The 25,589-nt window shown below is 40.6% G+C and overlaps 1 protein-coding gene across 1 annotated transcript in view; it reads left to right on the forward strand.

The window, feature by feature from the left end:
• PLCB2 (phospholipase C beta 2) overlaps positions 1–25,589 on the forward strand; it is a 453,229-nt gene that overhangs the window by 394,649 nt on the left and 32,991 nt on the right. The window contains exons 23-25 of the mRNA XM_069208592.1: positions 716–803; positions 1,427–1,480; positions 4,369–4,579. Coding sequence (XP_069064693.1) covers positions 716–803; positions 1,427–1,480; positions 4,369–4,579 — 353 coding nt within the window. The remainder of the gene's footprint in view (positions 1–715; positions 804–1,426; positions 1,481–4,368; positions 4,580–25,589) is intronic.

Below are 25,589 nucleotides of genomic sequence, written 5' to 3' on the forward strand. Positions count from 1 at the left end.
GGACCTCCCTCTCGTTATCTCAGAGTGACCCATCCTCCCTTTGTCTCACTGTCTGGGAGCAATACACAAAGACCACCTGTCCGCAACTAGTCATGTGACCCAGGACCAGGCTGCAGGCACCAAATGGTTAGAAGAAGAAAATGCCAACTTTCTAAAATCTGATTTTACCATTAAAGAGGGCTTTTAATTAAGATCATTTAGATACCAAACTCATACTGTCTACCTGCTCCCAAATGGACATTACAGCTTATTAAACGTACTAAAGTAACTCCAATGTTATCCTGTGGGAGAGGTAGGCCTTAAAGTAGTGAAAAACACATTTAGGAGTTTGTTTTCCCTTCTAGGATATGTAAGACTTGAAAGTACATGTTCTACTTTTTAGATACATTGCACCCTGCCCACTAAGCTGTTTGGGGCCTATCATAGGGATGACTTATATGTATTAAAAAGGAAGGTTTTGGGCCTGGCAAAATGTTTATTTTGCCAGGTCAAAATGCCAGTTTAAAAACTGCACTTGCAGCCTGCAATAGAAGGCCTGAGACATGATTGGAGGACTACTTAAGTGGGTGGCACGATCAGTACTGCTTGAGGTATGTTTCCCTAGGACGAGGTATTTAGACGTATTCAAATGGTGTGTACTCATTCACTGGCATTTTGTATCTTAATTGTGTGTTTGGTTGAGATGTAATTTGCTTCTCATACTTCTTTCTGGCAGCTTAGTACACGAAAGAGCCAGAAATCCTCTCATGCTAATGGCATTGTGAGCTCCGCCAGTACTCCATCCAGCCAAAACAAAGTTGAAGGTGATGTTGTCAATCAATGTACAAACTTTGGAGGCATGTTATTTAGGATAGAGTGATTTATATATGAATTGAAGACTATAGGCACATACTGCACTGTTGATTTTTATCTAGAGAATAATTATAATCAAAGACAAGTCTAATGGTGGTGCTGTCTGCTTTAACTTGCAAAAGTGTGTTTTCTAGTTGGAACCTTTTTCCAACTATTTGCACTCTTACGTTACTGAGTTTCCCCTATTTGTTTCATACTCCCATGATTCTCAGTTCCTGCAGTCATAGTCCATTTCGCTTTTTCAACTATGCCTCTGTGTATTGTAGTTCCTTCTATACTTAAATGTCTCTTGGAGATAGAAATAGTTCTCCAAATGATAAGAACATCCGAAGTTAATAGAAGGAAATCTACTAGCCAGAACCACAAAAGAACAAATTGGAAAGATGCTAGTTCAAGCAGCTAAAGATGTAAATGTGAGTTTGGTGTGTGATTAAGAAGTGCTAAAATACTATCTCACATCTCCTACAGCACAACAGAAACTTTACAAGGGTTTTTCACCCCAGGATTAGGGCACATGATTTTCACTAGTTTTACAGTACTGGTAGTGACTGGTGGTCTCCATCATTGTCTTTAGGGCCATCTGGACAATCTACTCTTGGACCAAAAGAAGATATGAAGGAAACTTCAGGTAATGCATAATATTGTTTTCAAATGTGGCAAACTGTAGAATCCCTGTAAAAATTTACATTTATTAGAAAAGTTTAAAAACAAATCCTCAGTCATTCTACATATTTGTATTTAGCAATTTGTTGGTTCATTGTTTGATATGCTCAAAAGGGGATCACATGCATCCAGGGAACACGTTATAGTACTGGCTCCATAATAATGAGAGAAACAAAGCTTAACAATTGAGCCCAGACCCACTCAATTCATCTTTTAATGGAATCAAATAGTTAATTTTGTCAGAAGGGAAATGGGGGGCTAATTCACAGCATAAATCAGATGGACTGCTTTGCTCTAGTTCATGTTATAATTGTGGAAATTAGTCACAATGCCTATTGATAGTTCAATAAATAGGTCTTCATATATTCAGGTCAGTCATCAATGGTTGTGTTATAACCATTGTACTCACTCGCTGGCTTGTCCTGGGGATCGCAGTGCACACTGAAACGGCAATGCCAGACAGCATCCTACAGTGCGTAAATGTTCTTCTTTTGGCTTTCATTGACTGTCAGATGTACTGTGAGCCCCTCCACTTGATGATCATTGATAATTGTGATGTTTCGAATGAGAGAACACCCAATAGTGTCCATTCTTTCTGATACTTTTTATAGTAAATGTAATTAATGAACTTCATTGGTGTTTTGAGAGTGATTGTTCACTTGTAGATGTGAACCCACAGCAGTGTTGAATGCTATGATGGTTTATAAAAGGATTATAGTTCTTGCATGTCACACCCATTTACCAGAGAACTGTGTATTATGTCAAATGGTTGCATATTTATTCTAAGGGTTTGCTCATTAAATATGTGGCGGTCCATTAAACTTCAGGATTGTCCTTTATGACGTGTTTATCATTATACTTTGCCCAGGCAATTATGACAGTGCGGCATCTCATCTATTTTCAGGGTTACTATGTTAGAGATGCCGCTCAATTCTGTTAAATGCCTGCAACAATGCAGAGGTGCTGTTTAAGTAATATAAGGGACTTCCCGTTCCAATCATGCTCTTCTACCCAGTGGCCACCAGAGTAGGAACTAAAAGGGTGATTTAAATCCTGACGGACGGAGTTTACTCCATCAGTGTGTCCTAGTAAAATACTCTGTTTCCCTGACGTAATCCATGTCCACCAAATTTAGAAATGACCATTAGTCCGGCAGTCATTTATAAAACATTGTCAGGAACTGCCATCACAGCAGTTCCTGTCATTGTTTTTTAAACGTTTGGTGCATAGCTCCATTATCATAACAGAGCCATCTATCAAACCTATTTTTTTCATTTTCAAAAAGAAAATCCCAAAGGAGGGTTTTGTTTTTTAAAATACAAAAAAACCCTGTCGCAACTGGCATTATCTCCCATGGCGAGAGGGACATTAGAGAGTTCTCACTGCCCCTTACGATCAGGGCTGTTCTGCTGGTGACAGGCTGTGAAAACTGACCAGTATGTTCACCCATCTGAATTAGGTGGGCGTACTTTGACGTCAGCTTCTGATGGTCCTTACTTTGTTGGGCTGTTGGAGGGGTGCAACCACTGTGGGGACAGCATAGTAGATGCCCTGGTTACACCAAGGGTCTCCCGCATTTAAATTGGGTGAGTTGAGCATTACCTTGGTGGTAAGGTATAAATTAGGCCTTAATTCTGCTGTTGCTATTGATTACTGCTTCTTCTGGAGGTCACAGGGACATGGTCTTGCAGTCTATTAGACCTGTCAACCTTAAAGTGGTCTTCCCCAAACGTTTTGCCTGCTTGCCTCCAATTTTGCTGAATTTGTTTATGTTGGTCTTAGGACTCTGTGCACTTTACCACTGCTAACCAGAGCTAAAACGCTTGTGCTCGCTCCCCTAAACATGGTTTAATTGGTATATACCTAATTGGCATATTTAATTTACTTATAAGTCCCTAGTAAAGTGCACTACATGTGCTCAGAGCCTGTAAATTAAATACTACTAGTGGGCCTGCAACACTGATTGTGCCACCCACTTAAATAGCCCTGTAAACCAGTCCCAGGCCTGTCATTGCAGCCTGAATGCATTTTCACACTGCCATGTTGACTTGCCATTTAAACCCCTTTTCCTTAAACACCCCTTTAATTACATATGTCACCCCCCAAGGAAGAGCTTAGGTAGCCCAGAGGCCAGGGTGCTATGTAATTAAAAGGAAGGACATGTCCTGGTAGTGAACAACTCCGAAAATTGTTTTTCACTTCTCTGGGGCCTACCCCTCTCATAAGATAGCACTGAAAATTCTGTATTCAATTTAATAAGCTGTAACTCCTAATTGAGAGGAGGTAGATCTGCCATGTTTAGTACCTGTGTAATTATAATGATAAATCTTCTTCAGTGGTAAAGTAGATATACTTTACACACCACCTCTTAAGTTAAGCCAAGCGACCACAGGGTGAGCACAGGTTAATTTAGGGTATGTTTGTGACTTACCCTGACTATGATTGTGGTTCCTACTTTGAGAGAGTGAGTACCTCTGACAACCAGAAACCCCATTGCTAACACAGTCCCATTAATTGTACTGATCCCAGATCTTAAGGCAGTCAAACAGAGGATACTCAAGTTAGTGAGTGTGGGGGCAGAGGCAGACTGCCTCTAGTTTTGCTGCCCCTTTATTTTCGGATCTGTGTAAGCCTACAGTTATATCTAAGGAATGGACACAGAAATAGAGAAATGACTTGGATCTTTGACTTGCATTAATATTTGAAGGATGAAACTGCTACTGGTGGACTTAAGTGATAGTAAGATTTTGTCAAAGATTAAGGATTAAGTGAAGAAAGGGTATTTAGTTTGGGTAGCTGTAAAGTGAACAAAACAGAGAGGGACAGAAAATTCTAATGCTCACTTTGTTTCAGAACCTCAGACTGCTACCCTGGAGGAATTACAGAAGCATAAAAGTTTTGTAAAATTGCTGAGGAAACAAGAGAAGGAACTCAAGGAATTGGAACGGAAGAGCAGCAAATGCAAAGAATTAATTTTGCAGAAATATTCTGCACTATTATTGGAGCTCAGCAGTCAGAAAAACAAGAAGAAAGCTGGTTCCCTAAAGTGCAAGAAAAACAAAAGGTAATATGGATATTAAGGTGTTACACAAGTACCATTTGCAGTACCAGAGATTGTAATATGGACGTACTATAGGTAAGAGGCCGGTAGAACTACTCTTGCAACCAGAGGCATCTTCATAGCAAGAAGTAGAAAAAGCTAACAATTTAACAAAGGATCACTTCATAGAGAAAAAACATTTATTTTTGTACTTTTGGTCTCTCTCTCTCTCTCTCTCTCTCTCTCTCACCATCTTGAGATATTTTGATTTACTTTTACTTACTGAAACTTTTTCTGTAAGGAGAATGGAAGTTCAATGTGATTAGGCTCCTCATCTACTTCTGGAGCAGGAGCGATTTGCATGTTGACTAATTTCTGCCCATGTGGTTTGATATGTCCAGGTGAAATAAAAAGAAGGGCTCAAAACCAGGGAACGTATGCTATTTATGCTGCAACAATGCTAATGTACACAGTTGAGACAATTATTGCCAGATATTTTTGAATGAAACTGAAAGTGTTTAAAACTAAACTTGTTCCAGTTCGACTAAATATTTCCTCATTGTTAGGAGTCCAGTGATATTCATGCATGCTTCAATACCTAGCCCGCATGGAAGTTTGGACAAGAGAATTTTCTCAGTTTTCTCACAGCATCTGTCACATTTTGGTCTCTTGCTTTTTACTGATAATTAGAAGATGTGCATAAGACCCACATAAGCTGTATATAAAGTTCAGTAATAAAGGCCAAAGTGTACTGTGATTCTATATTTCTCTCTTCAAACCAGTTTCAAATAAATCTCATGGCCTTAACCAACACATGTTTCGTCATTACGGTAAGTACACTTTTGACTTCGACTTTGCAGAAAGATCTGAGGAAAGATGGACTCAATCTTCTAAATCCCATAGTGAAAACATAAGCAGGTGGCTAGGCTCAATGAGGGCGCAATCCTGTGTGTGCCTCTAGTAACTAAAATTGCCACTATCAATAGGTGCTCAAAGGAGGAAACCGGAAGTACAATGCCTTCAACGATGTGCATAAACCCCACCGAGCACACAAATTGTATATAAAGTTCAGTAATAAAGTCCAAAGTGTTCTTTGATTCTTTATTGCATTCTTCAAACCAGTTCCAAAGAAATCTTGTGGTCATACCCTGCACCTGTTTCGTCATCACAGTAAGTACACCGCTGACTTCATTAGGGGTACAAACAAATAAAATACACTCAAACAAAACTCTATTAAGATAACTGCAAACATAATGGTAATCCCAAATTGTAGGAGCATTATAATGCCAAATTCTCAATGTGCCAGATCATTAGTTCTCCTCAGTGTCACCCAAGCTAAGAGAAGTTAAAAAACATAAAAGTAATCATTGCGTTCAATTACCATAAGTGCTCTATGCAAGTCAGTAAATCCCAAAACAGTGTCTCCCTCCACCTGTACCAAAATGTCAATATGTACAGTGTAAACCCATGTGCACAGAGAAGATAATGAAAAAAGATATCTATTTCTATATTAATTATTCACATGTTCTTTCAAATCAAAAGGATAGAAAATTATGAACGAGCTCAACTAGAGTGTCCAAAAGGAGCCTCAACCAAGTGCAATAGATATCCCTATATCTTACTGGGAATTTAGAGAAAATTCATACATAATATGAAATGTCAAGTGAAGAAGGAAGTCCTAGGGTCCTGTAATTAGGTAGTATAACAATTTCAGAATCCTCCTATTCTCCATATAATTATAACTCATTATCGTAAACAGCCAAACATCTGACAGCCCGAGAACTGTGCAGTCAAAGACAATATGGGGGTTATTCCAACTTTGGAGGAAGTGGTAATCCGTCCCAAAAGTGACGGTAAAGTGACGGATATACCACCAGCCGTATTACGAGTCCATTATATCCTATGGAACTCGTAATACGGCTGGTGGTAAATCCGTCACATTTGGAACGGATTACCACCTCCTCCAAAGTTGGAATAACCCCCTATATGCTCCAGGCACACTAACATATTACACCCAAAGGGTGAGAGATAAAAAATATAAAAACTATCAAATCATAGTAGAACCAATCAAAATAGGAAACAGATAATCCATCAATAGCACTAGTAAATTCTCAAATCCCTGCTTCAGTTATCTGAATGTGATGTACATTCAGAAATCCTTATCACCCTATCCGCCCATGTGATCAAGTGCCCAAATCTTACCTTTTATTATGAGCAATCTTTCAAGGCTCAGTAAAGTAAATAAGCATACATTTTAGCCCTCTGGTCCTGTAAGAAACAGTGTGAAAGTGTTATGTATGCCGCAAAATGCTACCTAAATTAGTATGTATACAGCTAATTGTGTGGTAATCCATCTGTAAAAATATGCTGTTCCAACAACATATGTTGCTATGCCCACATTTATGCGATAATAATATATTGTGAGCAATCCTGCTAGAGCTACCCAAATATATATAATTAATCAATAATCCATTAGTCCCAGATCTGAATATCCGTGGACAATGTATACATTTAAATATGTAAAAGTGGCATTCTGACATGCGTACGAGCAAGTAATTAAACTGGTCATACATCCAAAGCAACAAATATTTGAAGGGCCAAACATCAGAACGTCAAATAGCATATAAAAGCACCCAACTTAAACAACAATCATAATATCTAAACAAATCCGGATTTAAGTAAAATATACTAGTAAGTCACAATCCTCGTGCACATATAACTGTTATCTTGAATCACCAAGAACGAAAAAACGGAGAGTACTCTAAGAATTTCCATGTGTACGAATCAGCGTGTGAGCAGTGTGCCATGTTGGCCTCACATATTATACCTGCTGTGTTGAAAACATAAAAGGACACCTGTTGCCCGGAACACCCAAACATAAAAGAAGGACCCAAATTACGGTCCAGGACTCAAACGTCTAAACGCAGTTTCATGTCCATAGTCCACAAACCATGTGTATCATATTATCTGTAAAAAGATTATGGAAGACTGTAAGAATCCCATGACACCTACAAAAGTAGTAAATACATCACAGCTATAATCAGAACATCATGGTAAAGCTAACAGCCAATATTAGCAACTTCTCAAGTCAATGTGAAAGTATGCATCTCAGAAGAAATTTATATGCAGCATATATACAAAAACCCTGGGTAGATCTCCACATAGAGCCTTATTATGTGAAAATAACTGTAATTAGACAATACGTAATATCAACTAAATAAAGCAGGTAAGTTCTCAAATGTAAGAGTCCCTAATAGTTTTTTGTAAACTATTCACTAACATGATGTAATTCACTATATATGATATCCAAAGAAAATTCTTACAGTAAGGGGATACTGCTTCCATCACAGCCACAGCTTATGAACATATGATCCAATTTAAGTTTTCCCCATCAGCGTCTGTGACTAGCATTACCAAATACAGGTAGAAAAATAAAGGAATAATGACCAGGAATATCATCTCCAGATAAACCAGCATGGCAGCCATTACCACCATTACACCTCACTATGTACCAACACTAACCTGATATTATCAGTAAGTTATTAGTACCAAATGTGCCAACGCCAACCTGATATCATCAATAAGTTATTATTACCTATAATTAGTACTAGTCTATTGTGTTTATATTGGTACAGAGCGTAATTATTATTCAGCATATATTTCCTTCAACAGAAAGTACCAAAAGAAACCAATAGGCAATGCAACCGAGTTCTACATCCCATGTCTAAGAAGGACCTCATCTCACAAACACATCTTCAAAAGAAAATAGAAATTAATGTGCCCACCAAATGCAAGTTTTCATCTGGGAAAGATTTGAAATGTAAAATGCTATGCCAGTTGGATGAAACACAGCCTCGAGAGATATCCAATTGCAACATCTTTATGTACCCAAAAAGTTTTGCATCTCATGATCAATATTCAGTCTTTTTTCTGCAGAGTGTAAATGCATAATCCACAGAGCCTCATGTTGTCTCAGATTTAGTTCACAGTTGCCACCTCTGACATCACTCTTTACATAGTCAATAACATGAAATTTAAAACTTAAATGTATATTCTGACCCTTACATTCCATAGCGTGTACTGCTATGGGTTATTTAGTGTCCTGCTGTTTTAGTGCTCTGGAATGTTCAGTAATCCGTTCTCTTCCTGGTCGGATTTGTACTTCCCACATAAACCTTCTCGCATTTACAGATAATTGCATATATCACATAGGACGTACAAACATCTATGTGTGTTAATGAGGTTGTTCAGCTTGCAAGGACCATCCCAGGTACCCATTTCCATAGACATGTAATTGTTTGATCATTTCTTCTTATTATAAGTGCTGTAATCATCAACACCAATGTTCTCAAACCCTCTGCCAACAAAACTTCAGCAAACTGTGCTACTGTGTTACGACATTCCCCCTCACATTAGTCACTATTTTGGTTATAATATATAGGTAGGACAATTGTTTCAGTATTCTGACAGGTAACCATCACCCAGGAAGTCCTAATATGTACATCATATCTAGTTTAGTCAAGCACAACATGGTTAGAATGTGTAATGGACTCAGTAAATTCAACATGCTCATTTCCTTATGGGTGTCTCTTGTCACATACAAAGGCTGACCAGTAATCATCTTAGGACCTTTGCAGAAAGATCTAACCCAGGATGTCCTAGTATCATCTAAATCCCATAGTCAAAGCCCCAGCAGGTGGCCTGGCTTTATGAGGGTATAATCTGGTGTGTGCCTCAATATAGCGTCCTAAATAGTTGATGTTGTTGCTCCATGTCTCACCACATTGACCCCGAATTTGGCCCCCTCAGATCAACCCATGGCTGGTGAAAGAATGTGCAAATCTCGAGCCCATCGCTGTACTACGAAGTCCTTTATACCACTCACCATTAAAGAGAAAATCATTGTTTTCAAGTAACAATCTAGACATTGCAAGCAACATCTCTATATGTTCTAACAAATCAATAGGTCTCTTATTCAGTAATTTTGCAATGCAGTAATTCCATTCTCCTGCATGGTATTTGTATACAGAGATACAACATCCATAGCTTCTAGCATCATACCCGACTCCCAGGTTATATCATTTAGTAAATTCAAAATGTGTGTTGGTATCTTGTATGTATGTATGATGGAAGACTGAAAACATAAGGTCATAAGGTCATAAGGAAATACCCAAAAATTCTGATATTCTTTTGTTGGACCCCCCAATACCTGCAGTAATGGGTCTTTCCAGGGTGGGAATGCTTGCTCCTTGTGTATCTTTGGTAAGCTGTACCTAGGACGATTGGTAAGCATATAGCAATATTCGTCATCACTTATTAATTCCTGCCCATGCTAGTGTTTAAAATAGCTGTTTATCTGTTTGCAACATCATGAATAGGGTTGCAACTCAATTTGCAGTATCAGGCTATATTACTACGTTTGCTGTACATTTCATTGACATAATCAAGCTTGTCTATTACTGCTATATAACCTCTGCCGTCTGCTTCTCTAATAATGAGGTCTATGTCCTGTAATAATTGCCTCATATCTGCATGTGCTTCACTGGACAAATTATCCTTAAATCGCCTATGATGGTTAAGTTGTGAGCTAGTTTCTCATTTGTCTTTCTCAGTTGTGATGGCCTTATGAAAAAGATCAATGTTATTACCACTGGTGAACTGTAGTGTCCATCTCAAGTTTTGTTTCAAACCATTGTCTACACTCTGGTTAGTACATAGCTCAAGACCTGCCAATATCCTGCTAGTAGTTACAGGATTCTGGTCACATTCTATAATGGAAAATAACGTATTCATATCATGAACATGTTGAATAGTCAAGCCATTAAAGGAGTACTCCGAAATATTTGTTTGTGTCTTCATGGGATTCAATATTTTGTTTTTAATTTCAATTGCTGTATAAACCTATACCGAACTATGTGGAGGGTGTATGTTTTGCAACCCACAGTTGGACAGACACTGGTGCCTTTTTAAGTAAAGAGCACATTTCTCTAGTCAAACGTTTATTTGAGAGATTCACGACCTTAACATCAGAATACATGTGTTGAGTCACTGTTTGTTCCTGCTCCAAGATCTCATCTGCACACCCTTCTTTTCATTTTGTGGTACCCTTTCCTCTTTTTCCCTTTGTGGTTTTTCTGTATTGGTTGTTCTGGATCTGGAGTTCATTTCCCGCTTCCCCATCCTTACTCATATAACTTCCTTTTAAAAGTATTCTCCCGATTGTTGGAAATGGCCCTTTCTGCAGCGTCATACCCAGACTTTTTGCCTTCCTTCTCTTTATTTTTCAGACTTGTTTTTGCCGCGTTTTAGGATTCTGGGCACTTTACCACTGCTGACCGGTGCTAAAGTGCAGGTGCTCTGTGCTCTAGACATGGTACCATTGGCTTCTGCTCAGTTGGCATATTTAATTTACCTGTAAGGCCCTAGTAAAGTGCACTATATGTGCCAAGGGCCTGTAAATTAAATGCTACTAGTAGGTCTGTAGCACTGTTTGGTCCCCCCACTAAGGTAGCCCTTCAAACATGTCCCAGGCCTGCCACTACAGAGTCTGTGTTTGCAGTTTTAAAATGCCATTTTGCTGTGGCAAGTGTACCCGCTTGCCAGGCCCAAACCTTACTTTTTCGTAAGGTAGGCCCTAGTTAGCTCCAAGGGTAGGATGCAGTGTATTTAAAAGGTTGGACATGTACTTTTAGGTTTAACATTTCCAGATAGTGAAAAACTAAATTTGTTTTTCACTACGGCAAGGCCTATCCCTCCCATAGGATAACATTGGGATTTCCTTAAATATCTTATAAGTGTAACTCCCAAATGGGAAAAGTTTGAAATGTAGAGTTTGGTGTCTCTGGACTCACAATGTAAAATCACAACTTATGGTGAAGTCGGATTTTAAATTGTAAGTCTGAAAATGTCACTTTTAGAAAGTTGGCATTTTCTTACTTTAACCATTCTGTGCCTCTGTCTGCCTCTGAATACACATCTGTTTTGGGTGACAGCTGGGCTCTGTGCGTTCCTTCTAGACAGCCACACACAATGGGAGATTAGTTGTGACTTGATGGGCCTTAATGGACCATAAACTGGCTTGATGGTGGGGCGGAGCTTAGTACCGCCTCACTCACACCTGAATAGAAATGTCCTGTCCACTCACAATAGGGCTTAAGAGCCCTATATTATCACTCCAGCCAGCTTGGAGCCAGGACAGGGGAGGCAGGGCATCTGTGCATTTCAAAGGCCTGCCTCTGGAAGCTTCTCCCACTTTCCAGAACTAGGGCACCAAACTATACATACTGGACCCCAAACCCACCAAATGAGATAGCTACTGGAACCATGGACACTCTGCCAGGAAGAAGGACTGTTGTGCTGCCAGGAGGGACTGCCACTCTGCAACTGTATTGCTGTGTTGGCCTACTGCTGCTGTGTGCTGTGCTGTAGGAGGGACTGGGACTTTGCTGTTTGCTCTGCTGTGTTGGCCTACTGCCTGCTGCTTCTACCCTGCAGTGAGAGGGACTGGACTTTCTTTCTACATCCTTGAATCCAAGAGTCTCTAAGGGCTTGCTGGCTTGCCCCCTGTTCTTCTGCAGCTTCAGGGACATCAAAGACTGCTTTCAACTCTCCTGATACTGCTGGCTATCTGTGAGTCATACCCTTGCTTGCGGTGCCCACTCCAGTCCTGGACCTCAGAAGTGGGTTCTGCAGCTGCAAACCTCAAAAAGTGACGCATCAGCCCGAGTGTGGTAGAAATACTGGTGCATTGTCGACACAATGCTCCAACAAAGGTACTGTTCAGCTAGCCCTGTGTGGGTTCAGTAGCCGGCGTAACCACCAACACTGCTGGCTTGGATTTGGGATTTTCACCAGTCCCTCGCAACCTCAAATGATTGGAGTTTTGTTGTTGTGGTCTTGTTTTACTCAGATAAATATTCTTAATTTTTCTAATCTGGTGTGGAGTCTTTTTGTGGCATCTTTTACTGTGTTACTGTAAATAAATGCTGCACAAATACTTTACACATTGCCTCTTGAGTTAAGCCTCACTGCACTGTGCCAAGCTACCAGTGGGTGAGCACGGGTTAATTTAGGGTATGTATCTAACTTACCATGACTAGGATCGTGGTTCCTGCTTGAATAAGGTGCATACCTCTGCCAACTAAAGACCTAGTTTCTAACATCTACACTGCTCAGAGGTTCCTTCCCCAGGATCCTCACTTTCGCTGCTTGAAATATTATTTGACAGAGTAGTGCTTCTACTCCCCATCGAGGGTGATTTATCTCTCACTCGCAAGGTATCTTTTTCAGCCAGATGGTTAAACTGTTTAGCAAACCTGAACCCTCTTCTATATACATAATCAAGCTCATCTCTCTTCATTATCCTGACCTTTCTCTGTTTCATCTGTTCTTGGTGTTTATTAAGAATACTATCCAGTATCTCATAATTATTCTTGGTAGGTTCTGGTAAGTTTAAATCTAAAATGTCTTTCTCCACCTCTAATATATCTTGAAATAGTTTGGCAAAACTTCCTGTCTGCATTCTCAATCAGTATATTCATTACATTCATGGAGCTGCCAGTCAGCTCCTTCTCCCACCACAATAGTAGATCATTATCCAAACCATCATATGTGGGAATAGTTTGGGAACCGAGACCCCTCGGAATTCTATTTAATTGAATAGATTGTTTTTACATACCACCATTTCGACTTGTTTGATATTTCGAGCTTCTCTAGTCATATGAATTTAATTTTCACTTAGCTTTAGGATTGCTCTTCTGGATACTCTAGTTGAGCTCCAGATGGGCTTTTATGTAATTTACCATCCTTCTGATTTGTAGAAGCATATGAAAAATATGGAAATAGATATCTTTTTTATTATTTTTTCTTTGCATGTGGGTTTACACTATATGTATGGACACTGGTACAAGTGAATGGAGACACGGTTTTAGGATTTATCTTGCTCGTGTGACACACTTATGGTAATTAAATGGTAATTACTTTTATGTATTTGAACTTCTCTTAGGTTAGATTGCACTAAGGAAACATAATGATCTGGCACATTGAACATTTGACATTATACTGCACCTACAATTTTGGTGGTGGGCTTACCATTATGTTTTCAGTTATCTGAATAGAGCTTTGTTTGAATGTATTTTATTTGTTTGTAGCCCTGATGAAGCCGAAGGTGTACACACAGTAATGATGAAACTCTTGCTGACTACGGCCATGAGATATATTTGGAACTGGTTTGAAGAGTGAAATAAAGAATCACAGAACACTTAGGATCTCGTTACTGAACTTTATATACAATTTGTGTGCTCAGCGAGATTTTGCACATCATCACAGGCGTTGTGTTTGCGGTTAAAGAGTTTGGTGACTCATTTTCTCCTTTGAGCACCTCTTGATATTGGTAATTTTAGTTACTAGATGCACAAATGGGATTGCACCCTCATTGAGACCAGCCACCTGTTTGTGTTTCAACTCTGGAGTTTAGAAGATACTGGGTCCATCTTGCCTCAGATCTTTCCACAAAGTTTCTAAGATGGGTACCGGTCGGCCTCAGCATGTGACAAGAGACACCCATAAGGTAACTGATGTACGTTGAATTTACTTTCTGACCACACTGCGCTCTACTAAACCAGATATGATGTACAGCTTGGGACTTCCGTGTGATGGTTACATTTCAGAGTATTGGAAACAAATCATCCTATAAATATATTAAAACCAAAAAACGTGATTAACATGATGGAGAATATACTAACACAGTAGCACAGTTTCTTGAAAATGTGTTGGCGGGGGGTTTCAGTACTTTGGAGTTGATGACAGCCACTGACGAGCAGAAGAAAGGATCACCCAATTACATGTCTATGGCTATGGAAATGGGTATCTGGAATGGTCCTGGCAAGCTGAGCAGCCTCGTGTTATCTGATTATGTTATGCAGGTTTTAGGATCAGGGAATGTCAGCTTAGATGCTGGTAAAGCCTAATAAAAGTCAGTGTTCAGGGTATGTATGATCTGGGGTAGTGTCTGTGTAAAAGATAAGGGAAATTAGCTGCATGATTGAATGTAGCAACCACATTCAGTTTGATGCTGGATTTGGACAGTAAGGAGTAAGTGCCTTGTGTAACTGGTGATAATATTTATGAGCTGCTTCTATTGCCAGATGTACTTAAGGAACATTATACCTGAATGGTTTTCACCATTGGGTAATGTTAGGAAAAGGTGTTCAGCTCATTGTTAGAAAAAAATACAAGTGCTTTGATTTCCTTGAGAGGAGCAGTTGTAGAGAGCTGCAGGAATTGTGGATGAAGTAAATCATTGGACTAGCCAGGGCAACAAGGCTGTTTTCTTTCAATCAACATAGTATAAAATAACTTGTATTTTTGGGTCTGTGTATCTGGTGAACCTCAATAGGAATGTAGTGTGTGTTTGTTTCTCTTTCTCTCACATAAGTGAAACGACAGTATCCTACATTATGTTTGTATGTATAGAGGCATGAGGGTATATATGTATGTATTGATGGATTTATGCATGTATGTTTGTATGTAGGTATGTCTGTATGATGCATGTATGTCTGAAAGGCAGTCCGGACTGTACTGGGTCAAAGGAACTGATACATTCAAAGCACATTTGAAGGAGTAGTTGGTTTCTTGTTACTGCATCATGATGTAGTGCTCTTTACAGAGACGTGCCATTGTCTCTTTCCTAAATTGGAGCAGAGCTGGGGCAGCCCTGAAGGATTTGAGGATATCATTCAGATCCTTGATGCATAAATTGAGACTACCTGCTGCTTTGCTTCTTTGTTTCTTTCACTTCTTCATCTCCATTGGATGCTATCTTTGCTGAGGTGTGTTGAGAGCTAGCATAGTTGCATGTTTGTCACCCTCATGAGTAGGGTTCCCTGTTGTGATGGCTTTGTAGATAATGCAGTTGGTTATAAAGATGGCACAGGACAACAGGATACCTGTAAAGGGGCTGTGTGGAGTATGGAACACCCTGGAGTAAGGTGTTGCCACTATCTTGTGACAAGAGTTTGAGGGCTTGAACAGTAGTTCTAAAGTCACTTTCTGGGAGAATTGGTTTTACTTTTTTTTGCTGAGGTTTTTTTCTTGAGGATGAGGTTGGTGTCCAAGGTGAATATGAGTGTTTTGGCTTTAATCTGTCTATGTTCATGTTCTTGAGCCCTTTTGGACTAGATGCTACTTTTTGTTCTTGATCCATAGAAGTAAATTCTGTTTTGTGGGGTTAAGCTTCATGCTGGTGTTGCACAACCAGGTCTCTATGAGGTGCAGGCAACGTCGAGGAGTTGTATATGTGGAGCAGATGAGCTTTTCAAATATGGTTATATATAGTCAGTGTATTGGTGAATTGTAATGTTCTTGTCATTGGGTAGAGAGCCTGTAGTAAAGTCCCACAGAGCTCCATGTAGAGCCTGAGATGATGGGCAACATGATGGAACCCTGGGACCTGTAGGTGATAGAGATCTTCTGGGACCTGGAGGAACCCATGTCAGTTAGTGATGCTGGATGGATAGGCAGGAGAACCAAAGAAGGATGTTCCTAGTGGTTCCCCTTAAAGACTTCCTGGTGTGGATGGGGTATGATAGTCTAGGGTATTGCATGCAGCTGAGAAATCCAGCAATGTCATAAGAGATGGATCATCTTTGTCTGTAGTTTGGAGGGCATCATCTATGATTTGGAAGACAGCTGAATGATTATGTGGCATAAGTACAAGACATTCATGATCCTGGACTCAGCTTGTCACCAGGCCAATTTGATTCCCTGCTTTTTTGGGTTCCTCTTCTGGTCACCCCATCTGAAGAAGAGATGTTGCAACTTGTTTCACTAGCTGGGGTCTTTCAATGCACAATACTGGAGCTGTTGCAAGACAGGTAGTGTTGACTGTTTCAAAGGTCAGCTTTGATATAGAATGTGAGTTAACTCAACAGGAAATTATGCAATATTTTGAGATTGTATCTTCCATATGATGTTGGTCTAGTGGTGTCAGGGAGAATTATTGTGTAGTTTTGGACTAGGAAGCCAGATGCCTACAAAACCTGATATGTGCTATTCAAACATGGACATGTATATGACAGCTGAAAGGGCAAAACATGAGGGTTGAGGATACACAATAAATGTATTATGATATGAGGGTGCTATAGAGAACACCATGGTCAAAATTGTTCCAAATAGGTAGAATGGCTCATAGCTCTAATGATTTTACCCAAACTGTCACTTGACGAAAACGTTTTGTCATTTTCAAGGGAATCATAAGGCTTATATATTTATCTCAAATTATGAGTTGTCCGGTTCCAGCTTTGGGTTGATACTTCATATGTGTCTATCTAATGCTTGTATGAGTGCTTTTTTGTGGTCTTACTGTAGGCAGCTCCAGGTGTCTGTCACCATAATGATTGTGTACAATGCTACATAGAGTAAGTCCTTGCTTTTTATTAGATGGTTATCTTGTCATCCTCAGTTCCCTGTTTTTTTTTTGTGGAGATTTTGCTCCCTATTTTGTGTTTGGCCCTCCCTGGAATAGCTTTTTTACTCTTGCTTTTGAGTAGATAGGGTCATGGAGCCTTTTTTCTGCTTTCTTTATTTCCTTACTTGTTTAGCTCGTCATTGGCACTCACTCTCTTTATTTGATCCCTCCTGACTCACCCTATTATCACCATTTCCCCTCCTCATGCTCCTCAGTGGTGCCCCAGGCACTGGATGGCAGCCTTGGTGATGCCCTAGATGTTCTCCTTACCCTGGTTCTCATCCTAGTATTCCTACATGGCGCGCCAGGAGCCATGTGGTGCCCCTGATATTGTTCCATTGCACTGTCCTGTGCCTGGCCTTTCAATGTTGGTGGCTGCTGTTGAACTTGCTAGTGCCAGCAGTGTTTAAACTCCACCACCATTAGCAAAGTCAATAGTAGTGAATTACCACATTAAAAGTATGAAAAGCAATGAAAACATTGTTTTGTATACTTTCAAAATGGTTGACTTTCATGACACAACGTGTCTTGCATCGTCACAGAAGCACATGTGACGACATAACACACATTGCATCTCACAATGCGGTGGCCATCTTGAAAGCATAAAAAGCATTGTTTTAACTGCTTTCTATATTTTGAAATGGCTAGTGGGCAATGGCAAAGCTGATTCCACTGAATGCATTGATGCATATTACTGTGATTATGTTGTAATGGTGACCCATTAGTTGAAATATAATTTGAAAAATCACAAAAACAATTGAGGATTTTGCATGCAAGTAAGGGGTTTGACCATTCAGGTAGGAGGTGTAAACTGAGAATCCAATCTATACCATATTTTGGGTACAAGATTGACAGTGAGTGGTGAAGCCCAAGGAGGCTCAAGAGGAGGAGATACAAGGAACAATTCCAAACAACACTATGGAAAGCTTGGTTTAATTTATTGGAATTACAGAGTCAGCTAATTTTCTCTAGAACCCTGCCGATAAGATCATATAGATTTACTGTTTGGCTTTGAGAAGACTGAAGAAAAGGGTCAGATGAAGTCAACAATGGATTGTTTTTTGTGTTCATGTTCACTTGGTTTGTGATAGATAGTAAGACTATAGTGACTATGTATACAAATGACTACAGGTTAGAGGACTTTGTCCTAATTGTGTGATGGGAGACATCATAATTAGTCTTTAACCTATGAACACAATGGTGCTGATTTCAGAGTATTGATTATTTTAATAGGTGAATAGTAAACATGTTTCATTCTTTCCTTTGGAAAATCCACTTTGTGGTACAGGCGGTTTGCAGGAGCCTCAAAGCCATATTTGCAAGCCATGTTTTGGATGCATTTTAACATGGCTAGCTAATATAGAAGACATTTTGTATCAACAGTCATCAGGAATTGACCATCTGGCTGTTTGTCCTATTGGTTGTAGAGGTGGGTGAGTTTGAAGGGAAGCAAGACGGTTAAGAGCAGGAGTTTGAAAGTCAGTTACAGGAGTCAGTGGTGAGCAAGGAACAGTGGAGCAAGGAAAGAGAGAGAGAGAGAGAGAGAGAGAGAGAGTCAATGTGTGGTAATGTGTTCATGTTTGCACTTGGTTTCTGGCCCAGAAAGGTGTTGTTGTTAAAAGGGTAGCAGAGATTCTACTTTGTGGTTATTGTGTTTCTTGCCAGTGGATGAGCAACTCTGCAGAAATGATCACTTAGTACCAGCTTTGTTAGAGAGATGTTGATTTATCTCTTTCACAAAGAACATTTATGAATCACAAGAACTAACAATAGGTTTTAAAAGGACCATTTGTAGAAAGGTGTGGACATGTCAGTGGCTGTTTTCAGCATGCCCAAAGAAAGGTTAGAAAATGGCTGCCACTTCATTAATTCCCAGTGGCCTCTTTGAATTGCTGTGTAAATGGGAGTAACTAGATGCTCAGGGATGCATGTGTATCAAAGGCATATCCCCAAAATTTCATATTGTGTTTGTTGATCACTTCTCACACTGGCTAAAAATCTTTGCCATGTTCAGTGTTCTACCTTAATAATGTTGAAAAATTATTGTTGAACACTAATATCCTTTCAAAGTATTATGATGACAAGAATATGATGGGGCATATTATCTCAGACAAGAAAATCTATATGAAGTGTTTTAATGGATTACTAATGTTATAATTGGTTCATGTGTTTATTGATGTGTTTATTAACCACTAGACTACTAGCCCTTCTTTTTAGCTATTTGGGGTAGTTGGTGCATAGATCTCCATAACGTTTTGTCCACATAATGTATCCATGCCAAATTTGCAACCCTTTTTCCCAACATCTTGGGAATGCCAAAGGTACCCAAGGTGATTTCCCCTCGAGGGGACTGAGAAAGTAGCCAAAATATAGATCAATTTTTGGGGTAGGGAAAAATAGGAAAAAAGTACTTCTCAAAAAAGTGGCTATTTTTTCCTAAAAAATTGCATCAATTAAAGCTTTACTGTGCTAAAGCCACAATATTCCTGGCTTTCAGGAACATGCAGAACTAAATAAAATAAAAAATAAAAAAATGTATCTTTTCAAAGAGGTAGCCCAATTTTCCTAATTTTTGTTCTTTTAACCTTGTCCCATTTCGTGGTGGAGACAGGGTTGAAACCAATGGGTGATTCCGGAAAGCTTTACATTTCTGACGGGCAGACCCATTTCTGAGTTCAGCAAGGGGTCATTTGTGTAGATCTCTCAAGGGTTTCTCAAAGAAACTAACTATTGAAATAAAACAATATTGAAAACGATTAGAACAAAAACGGCCATTTGTGACAAAGTTTTCATTTGTAACCTCCTTTCACAATGGCTGATTTAAAAAAGCAATAAACCATTATGTCTGCTAGACTCGTCTGGTTGCGGGGATATATCAGGTTTGTAGCTTTTCCAAGATCCAGAGGTACACAGAGCCAACAACTGAACTGCAACTTACAATGGTTTTTCATTGTGTTCCGGTTATAGAGCAATTGGTAAAATATAAAGATTGCAAAATGGGTATCAAGGAAACCTATGTATTTCTGAAATAGATACCTCATACAGAATTTACAGAATAAAGGAGCAGTGCTTATTTGTACATCTCTGAATTTGTGGGTACTCTTATTAGCATATGATTCACAGTGCGTTTTTCAAGATGTCTTCTTTTTACACACTGGTTTTCATTTGGAAGGATTAAATGCAGAGAAATAAAATGGATAATAACATATTCTCTACTATTATGTATTCCCACATGTCTGCCAATACAAATGGTACCTCACTTGTGTGGGTAGGCCTAAAACACAACATGGACACAGCACATTTTTCCACTGTAAAATGCCCATTTCTTTTACAGTGTAGCTAGCTGTGGATTTTGACCCTAGCTCAGCCGGCACCTATGGAAACCCAGCAAACCTGTACTTCTTTTAAACTAGACACCTCAGTAAATCCAGGTTGAGAAGACTTCATGACTCTCACAAGGTTTTCCGACCAAGAAGTCCTTGCAAACCTCAAACGTTCACTAAACAACACGTTTCCTCACATTTCTGTGATGTAAAGTTCTGCAGTGAGCAATAATTTTCCTACCACCTACCATTTCCCCAAGGTTTCCCAATAGAAATGATACCTCTTTTGTGTGGGTAAGGTTAGGGCCGCAACAGGAAACTACTGACCCATTTTAAGGTCAAACCTGCGAGGGCATTCACTAGTGCATGCTCTCTCTTGCAAGACTTTGTTTTGTACAGTAAAGGGCTTGGAGCATGCCTGTTGATCACCATTTGTTGGTGCACGTGGCACTCTTCTTTACAGGCTTGTAATTCGTCAAGGCATCATTTCCGTTACGCTGTGTGGAGCAGGGAAGAAGCACTGATTGAGTCAACTTAATTAGTGCCGTCCCCTGCTCCCAACATGATTGAGGTACTATTTTGTTCTTTTTAGCATCTGGTGTCGTGCAAACAGAAGGCTTGTGACTGGCAAAAGCGTGCCCAGCAGGACAAACAAAATTGTAAAGTTTTATTTTTTTAAAGGTAACTTTCTTTTATTTTACCAAGTCGTCTTTTCTCACTTTTCATTCATTTTTTCTTTTGTTTTTGCTCGTGGGCGCTCTTCTCGAAAGCTGACAATTAACTTGTTAGAAATATTGCAAAGCAACAGTGTTTCTTTATTATGTGTAATCTCCGAAATTATGCTTTAACACATAATCGTGCAGTACACCCCAATCCAATCCACTCCAACCCACCCCACATCAATCCTCCCTACCCACCCCAGTCTAATCTGCCCCACTCCAATTCTCCACACTCTAATCAAAAACAATCTGTACCACTTCAAAACAATCTGCCCCCAATCCAAAACAATATTCCCCACTCCAATCTGCCCCACTCAAATCCAAAACAATATGCCCCACTCCAATCCAAAACAATCTGTCCCACGCCAATCCAAAGCAATCTCCCTCACTCCAATCTGTCCCAAATTCAAAACAATCTGCCCCACTGCAATCTGCTTCACTACAATCCAAAACAATCTGCCCTTCTACAGTCCAAAACAATCTGCCCCACTAAACTCTGCCCCACTGCAATCCAAAACAATCTGACCCACTTCAATCCAAAACAACCTGCCTTACTCCAATTTGACCCACTTTATTCCAAAACAACCTTCTGCACTCCAACCTGCCCCACTAGAATCCCAAACAACCCACTTGAATACAAAACAATCTGCCCCACTCCAATCCAATCCCCATCCCACACCCCAATCAAACCCACTCCATCCACATTGACCCCACTCCAATCCACCACAATCTACCCTTACTACAACCCAGTCAAACCCACAGAAATCCAAACCACCCCTCTCCAGTCTACCCCAATCCAGCCCAGTCCAACCTACCCCACTCTAATCCAATACACCTCACCTCAATCCACCACACCCCATTCCACTCCAGTCCAATCTACCCCATTCCAGTCCAATCCACCCTCCTCCAATCCAACCCACTATGCGCCAATCCATCCCACACCACTTAAATAATCCCATCCACTCATCACCCCACACCAATCCAACCACCCCTACTCCAATCCAAAGCAACCCACTCCAATCCAACCCACCCCACTCCAAATCCAATCCACCCCACTCTAATCAAGTCCACAGCTACCCAATCCACCTGCCTCCAATCTAATCCACCTCACTCTAATACAATCCACTTTAATCCACCCACTCAGTCCAATCAATTCCACATTAATCCACCCTACTCCAGTGAAATCCACCCCACTCCAAACCACCTTAATCTATCCCACTTCAATCCAGTACACCCCCTCTCCAATCAATCCACCCCGTACCAATCCAATCCACCCCACCCCACCCCAATCCAATCCATCCCACTCCAATCCAATGCAAATCACCCACTCCAGTCCAATCCACCCAAACCCACCCCACCCCAATCCAGCCAATTCCAGTCCACCCCACTGCAGTCCAATTCACCCCACACCAATCCAGTCCACCTCACCTCGATGCAATCCACCCCACTACAATCCACCCCATCCCAATCCAATCCACCCTACCCCATCCCAGTTCAGCCCCCCACTCCAATCCAACCCATCCACCCCACCACACTCCAATCCACCCCACCTCCATGCAATCCACCCCACTCCAATCCACTCCTATCCACCCCACTGCAATCCAATCCAACACACCTCACTCCAATCCAATCCACCCACCCCAATCCAATCCACCCAAGACAACCTCACTCCAATCCAATCCACCCCTCTCCAATCCACCCCACCCATCCCACTCCAATACACCCACTCACTCCAATCCATCACAGTCTAGGCCAGTCTGCTCACTCTATCCCAATCCAATCCACCCCATCCCAGTTCTGTCCGCCCCACTGCAATCCATCCTGCCCACCCCAATCTAATCCAATCCAGCCCACCCCACTCCAATCTAATCCACCCCAATCCAGTTCACTCTAATTCACCACACTCAAATCCAATCTATTCCACCCCACTTCAGTCCAATCTAATCCACCCCAGCCCACTTCATTCCAGTCAACCCCACCCGAATCCAATCCAGCCCCCTAACACTCCAATCCAAAACACCCACCCAATCCATTCTAATCCACCCCACTCAAATCCATCCCAGTCACATCTATCTCACCCCATTCCAATCCGCCCCACTCCAATCCAATCCACCCCACACCAATCCACCCCACTCCACTCAATCCACCCCACTCTGCCCTAATCCAGTTTACTCCAATCGAATCCCATCCACTACCTCAATCCAATACAAATCCACTCCACCCTATTCCACCCCACTCCACTCTGCGATATTCTCTGCCACTGAACCCTACTCCCCTCAACTGTATGACACTCTGATCCTACTCCACTCTACACCATTCAAACAAATCCAGTCTACAACACTATACTCCCCCACTCTACTCTGACACTCCACACCACTAACTTTTAGCCATGCTGAACAGGAACCACATTTGTGTACAACATGGCAAAACACAATGCAAAAGTCAATAGCTCTTCTTGGCGAGACCTATTAGCTTTGCCAATGCTTGTTTTGAAATGTAGCTAGCTGTGGAGTTTGGGCCCTACCTCAGCCACCAACTAGGGAAACCTAGCAAACCTCTACATTTTTGAAAACTAGATACCTGGGGGAATTTAGGATGGGTGACTTGTGTGAATACCACTAAGTTTACCTACCCAGAAGCCGTTGCAAGCCTCAATGTGTGACTAAAAACACACATTTTCCTCATATTTCTGTGAGGAAAACCTCTGTAATCTGGGGGAGCCACAAATTTACTGCCACCCAGCACTACCCCAAGTCTCCCAATAAATATAGTACCGCAGTTTTGTGACTAGGCTAGTGCCGGCAACAGAACACGCCCCCAAACACAACATGGACACATCACATTTTCCCACTGAAAACTGGGTGGTAGGAAATTAGCTACTCCCTGCAGATTCCAGTACTTCCAGTCACTGAACTATGAAGCAAAGATGTCTATTTAGCCTATGTTTAAGGGATTGCAAGGGGTTCTGAGAATGAAAACCTTGTGGAACCCATGAAAGACACACCACCCTGAAGCCCCCACTGGTTATCTTGTTTATTAAAATTCAGGGGTTGGTAGATTTTCCCTAGATACAATGTACACCCTTTCAGAGAAAGGCAGAAGAGACAAATAGTACTGCACCACTATCTACTAGTCATGTGAACACACATACTGGTTAGATATGGCAGGAGGATGAGTGAAAAGATCAAAATGTAAATTTTGATAACTGAATATTTCATGAAAATTAAAATGTAGAAATCATTGTTAATAAGGAAATTTAAATGTAGTACTACTAAACCAGTGACGCACAGCTTGTAGGCTGCAAAGCCATGACAGACACCAACCGCTTTACAGGCCGTTCACATACATTTCATGCATCACAAACAAAAAACCATTCACCATGCCAGCTTGAAGCCTTGCATATTACAACACTTACATCAACCAACTGCGCCATTTAAGAGCCCATCACTTTTAAACACCCACAGGACTGACACAGCAATCCACCACCTAGCAGAGTGTTTGGACTGGTGTTTGGCTGCCAATGTGGTGCAGTGAATAGCAGCAAGTCAACACACACACACACCACCAGCCCAACGCCTGTTTACACACACCACCAGCTAGGCATCAGGCACACACACTGCCAGCCGGATGCAAGTTCAGACACAGCAATCACACAGCCTGGCAGAATGAGTGGACTGGCATTTCAGTGAAGGTGTGTGGGTAGTGACTTGCTGCTGGTTACTACACACACACTGGCAACCAAATGCCAGTCTACACACACCACCAGCCAGATGCCAGCAGCACACACCGCCAGCCAAACACCACTCATACTTCACCATGAAGCTCCACACCACTTTCATTTCTAAAACACGCAATGAACAGATTACACACACTGCACAGACAGTAAAACATCCAACTAAGACAGCACATTTGTTTTCAAATATAAAGAACCAGTAATGTGTGATAATGTCATCTGATCTCAGGGGAGGGGTCAGCTGTGGCAGCAGTAGCACTTCCATTACATTCTGGTGGGGGCATGAGACGGGGGTCCTACAGGGGATGTGCTAACACTTTCTCCGTCTGTGGGTGAGTGCTAGTGCACTGGTGCTGAGGATGTGTCCAACAAGTCATTAGCACCAAAGCAGTTAAACAGATCATTATTAGTAGTTCAGTAGACGTTTATTAATATTTGATTGTACAGCAGCAAATTTGAAATATACAAACTATATTGATTTCGTTAATTAACATTTTTTATTAGTTTTTGTTCATTCTGTTTGATAAATTGCATACATTATTTTGATATCGTTTTTTGGGTGATTTGTTTTAATAGGGAAGTAGGCTGGGAAGTTTTTTTCCGATACATTTTTATTGATTTAAAAATGTAGTTATTAATTAGTATTTGTAAATATGTTTATCACTTTTGTACATTAATTTTTTAAATATTTTATATTTAGTTTACATATTTTGTTTTATATTATTATGTGGCTCGGTTTGCAGTGATAATAGTTCATTACTGCATATTTACAATTATTTTTTCAAAATAAAGT

Source organism: Pleurodeles waltl, chromosome 9 (assembly GCF_031143425.1).
Source record: "Pleurodeles waltl isolate 20211129_DDA chromosome 9, aPleWal1.hap1.20221129, whole genome shotgun sequence".
NCBI lineage: Eukaryota > Metazoa > Chordata > Amphibia > Caudata > Salamandridae > Pleurodeles > Pleurodeles waltl.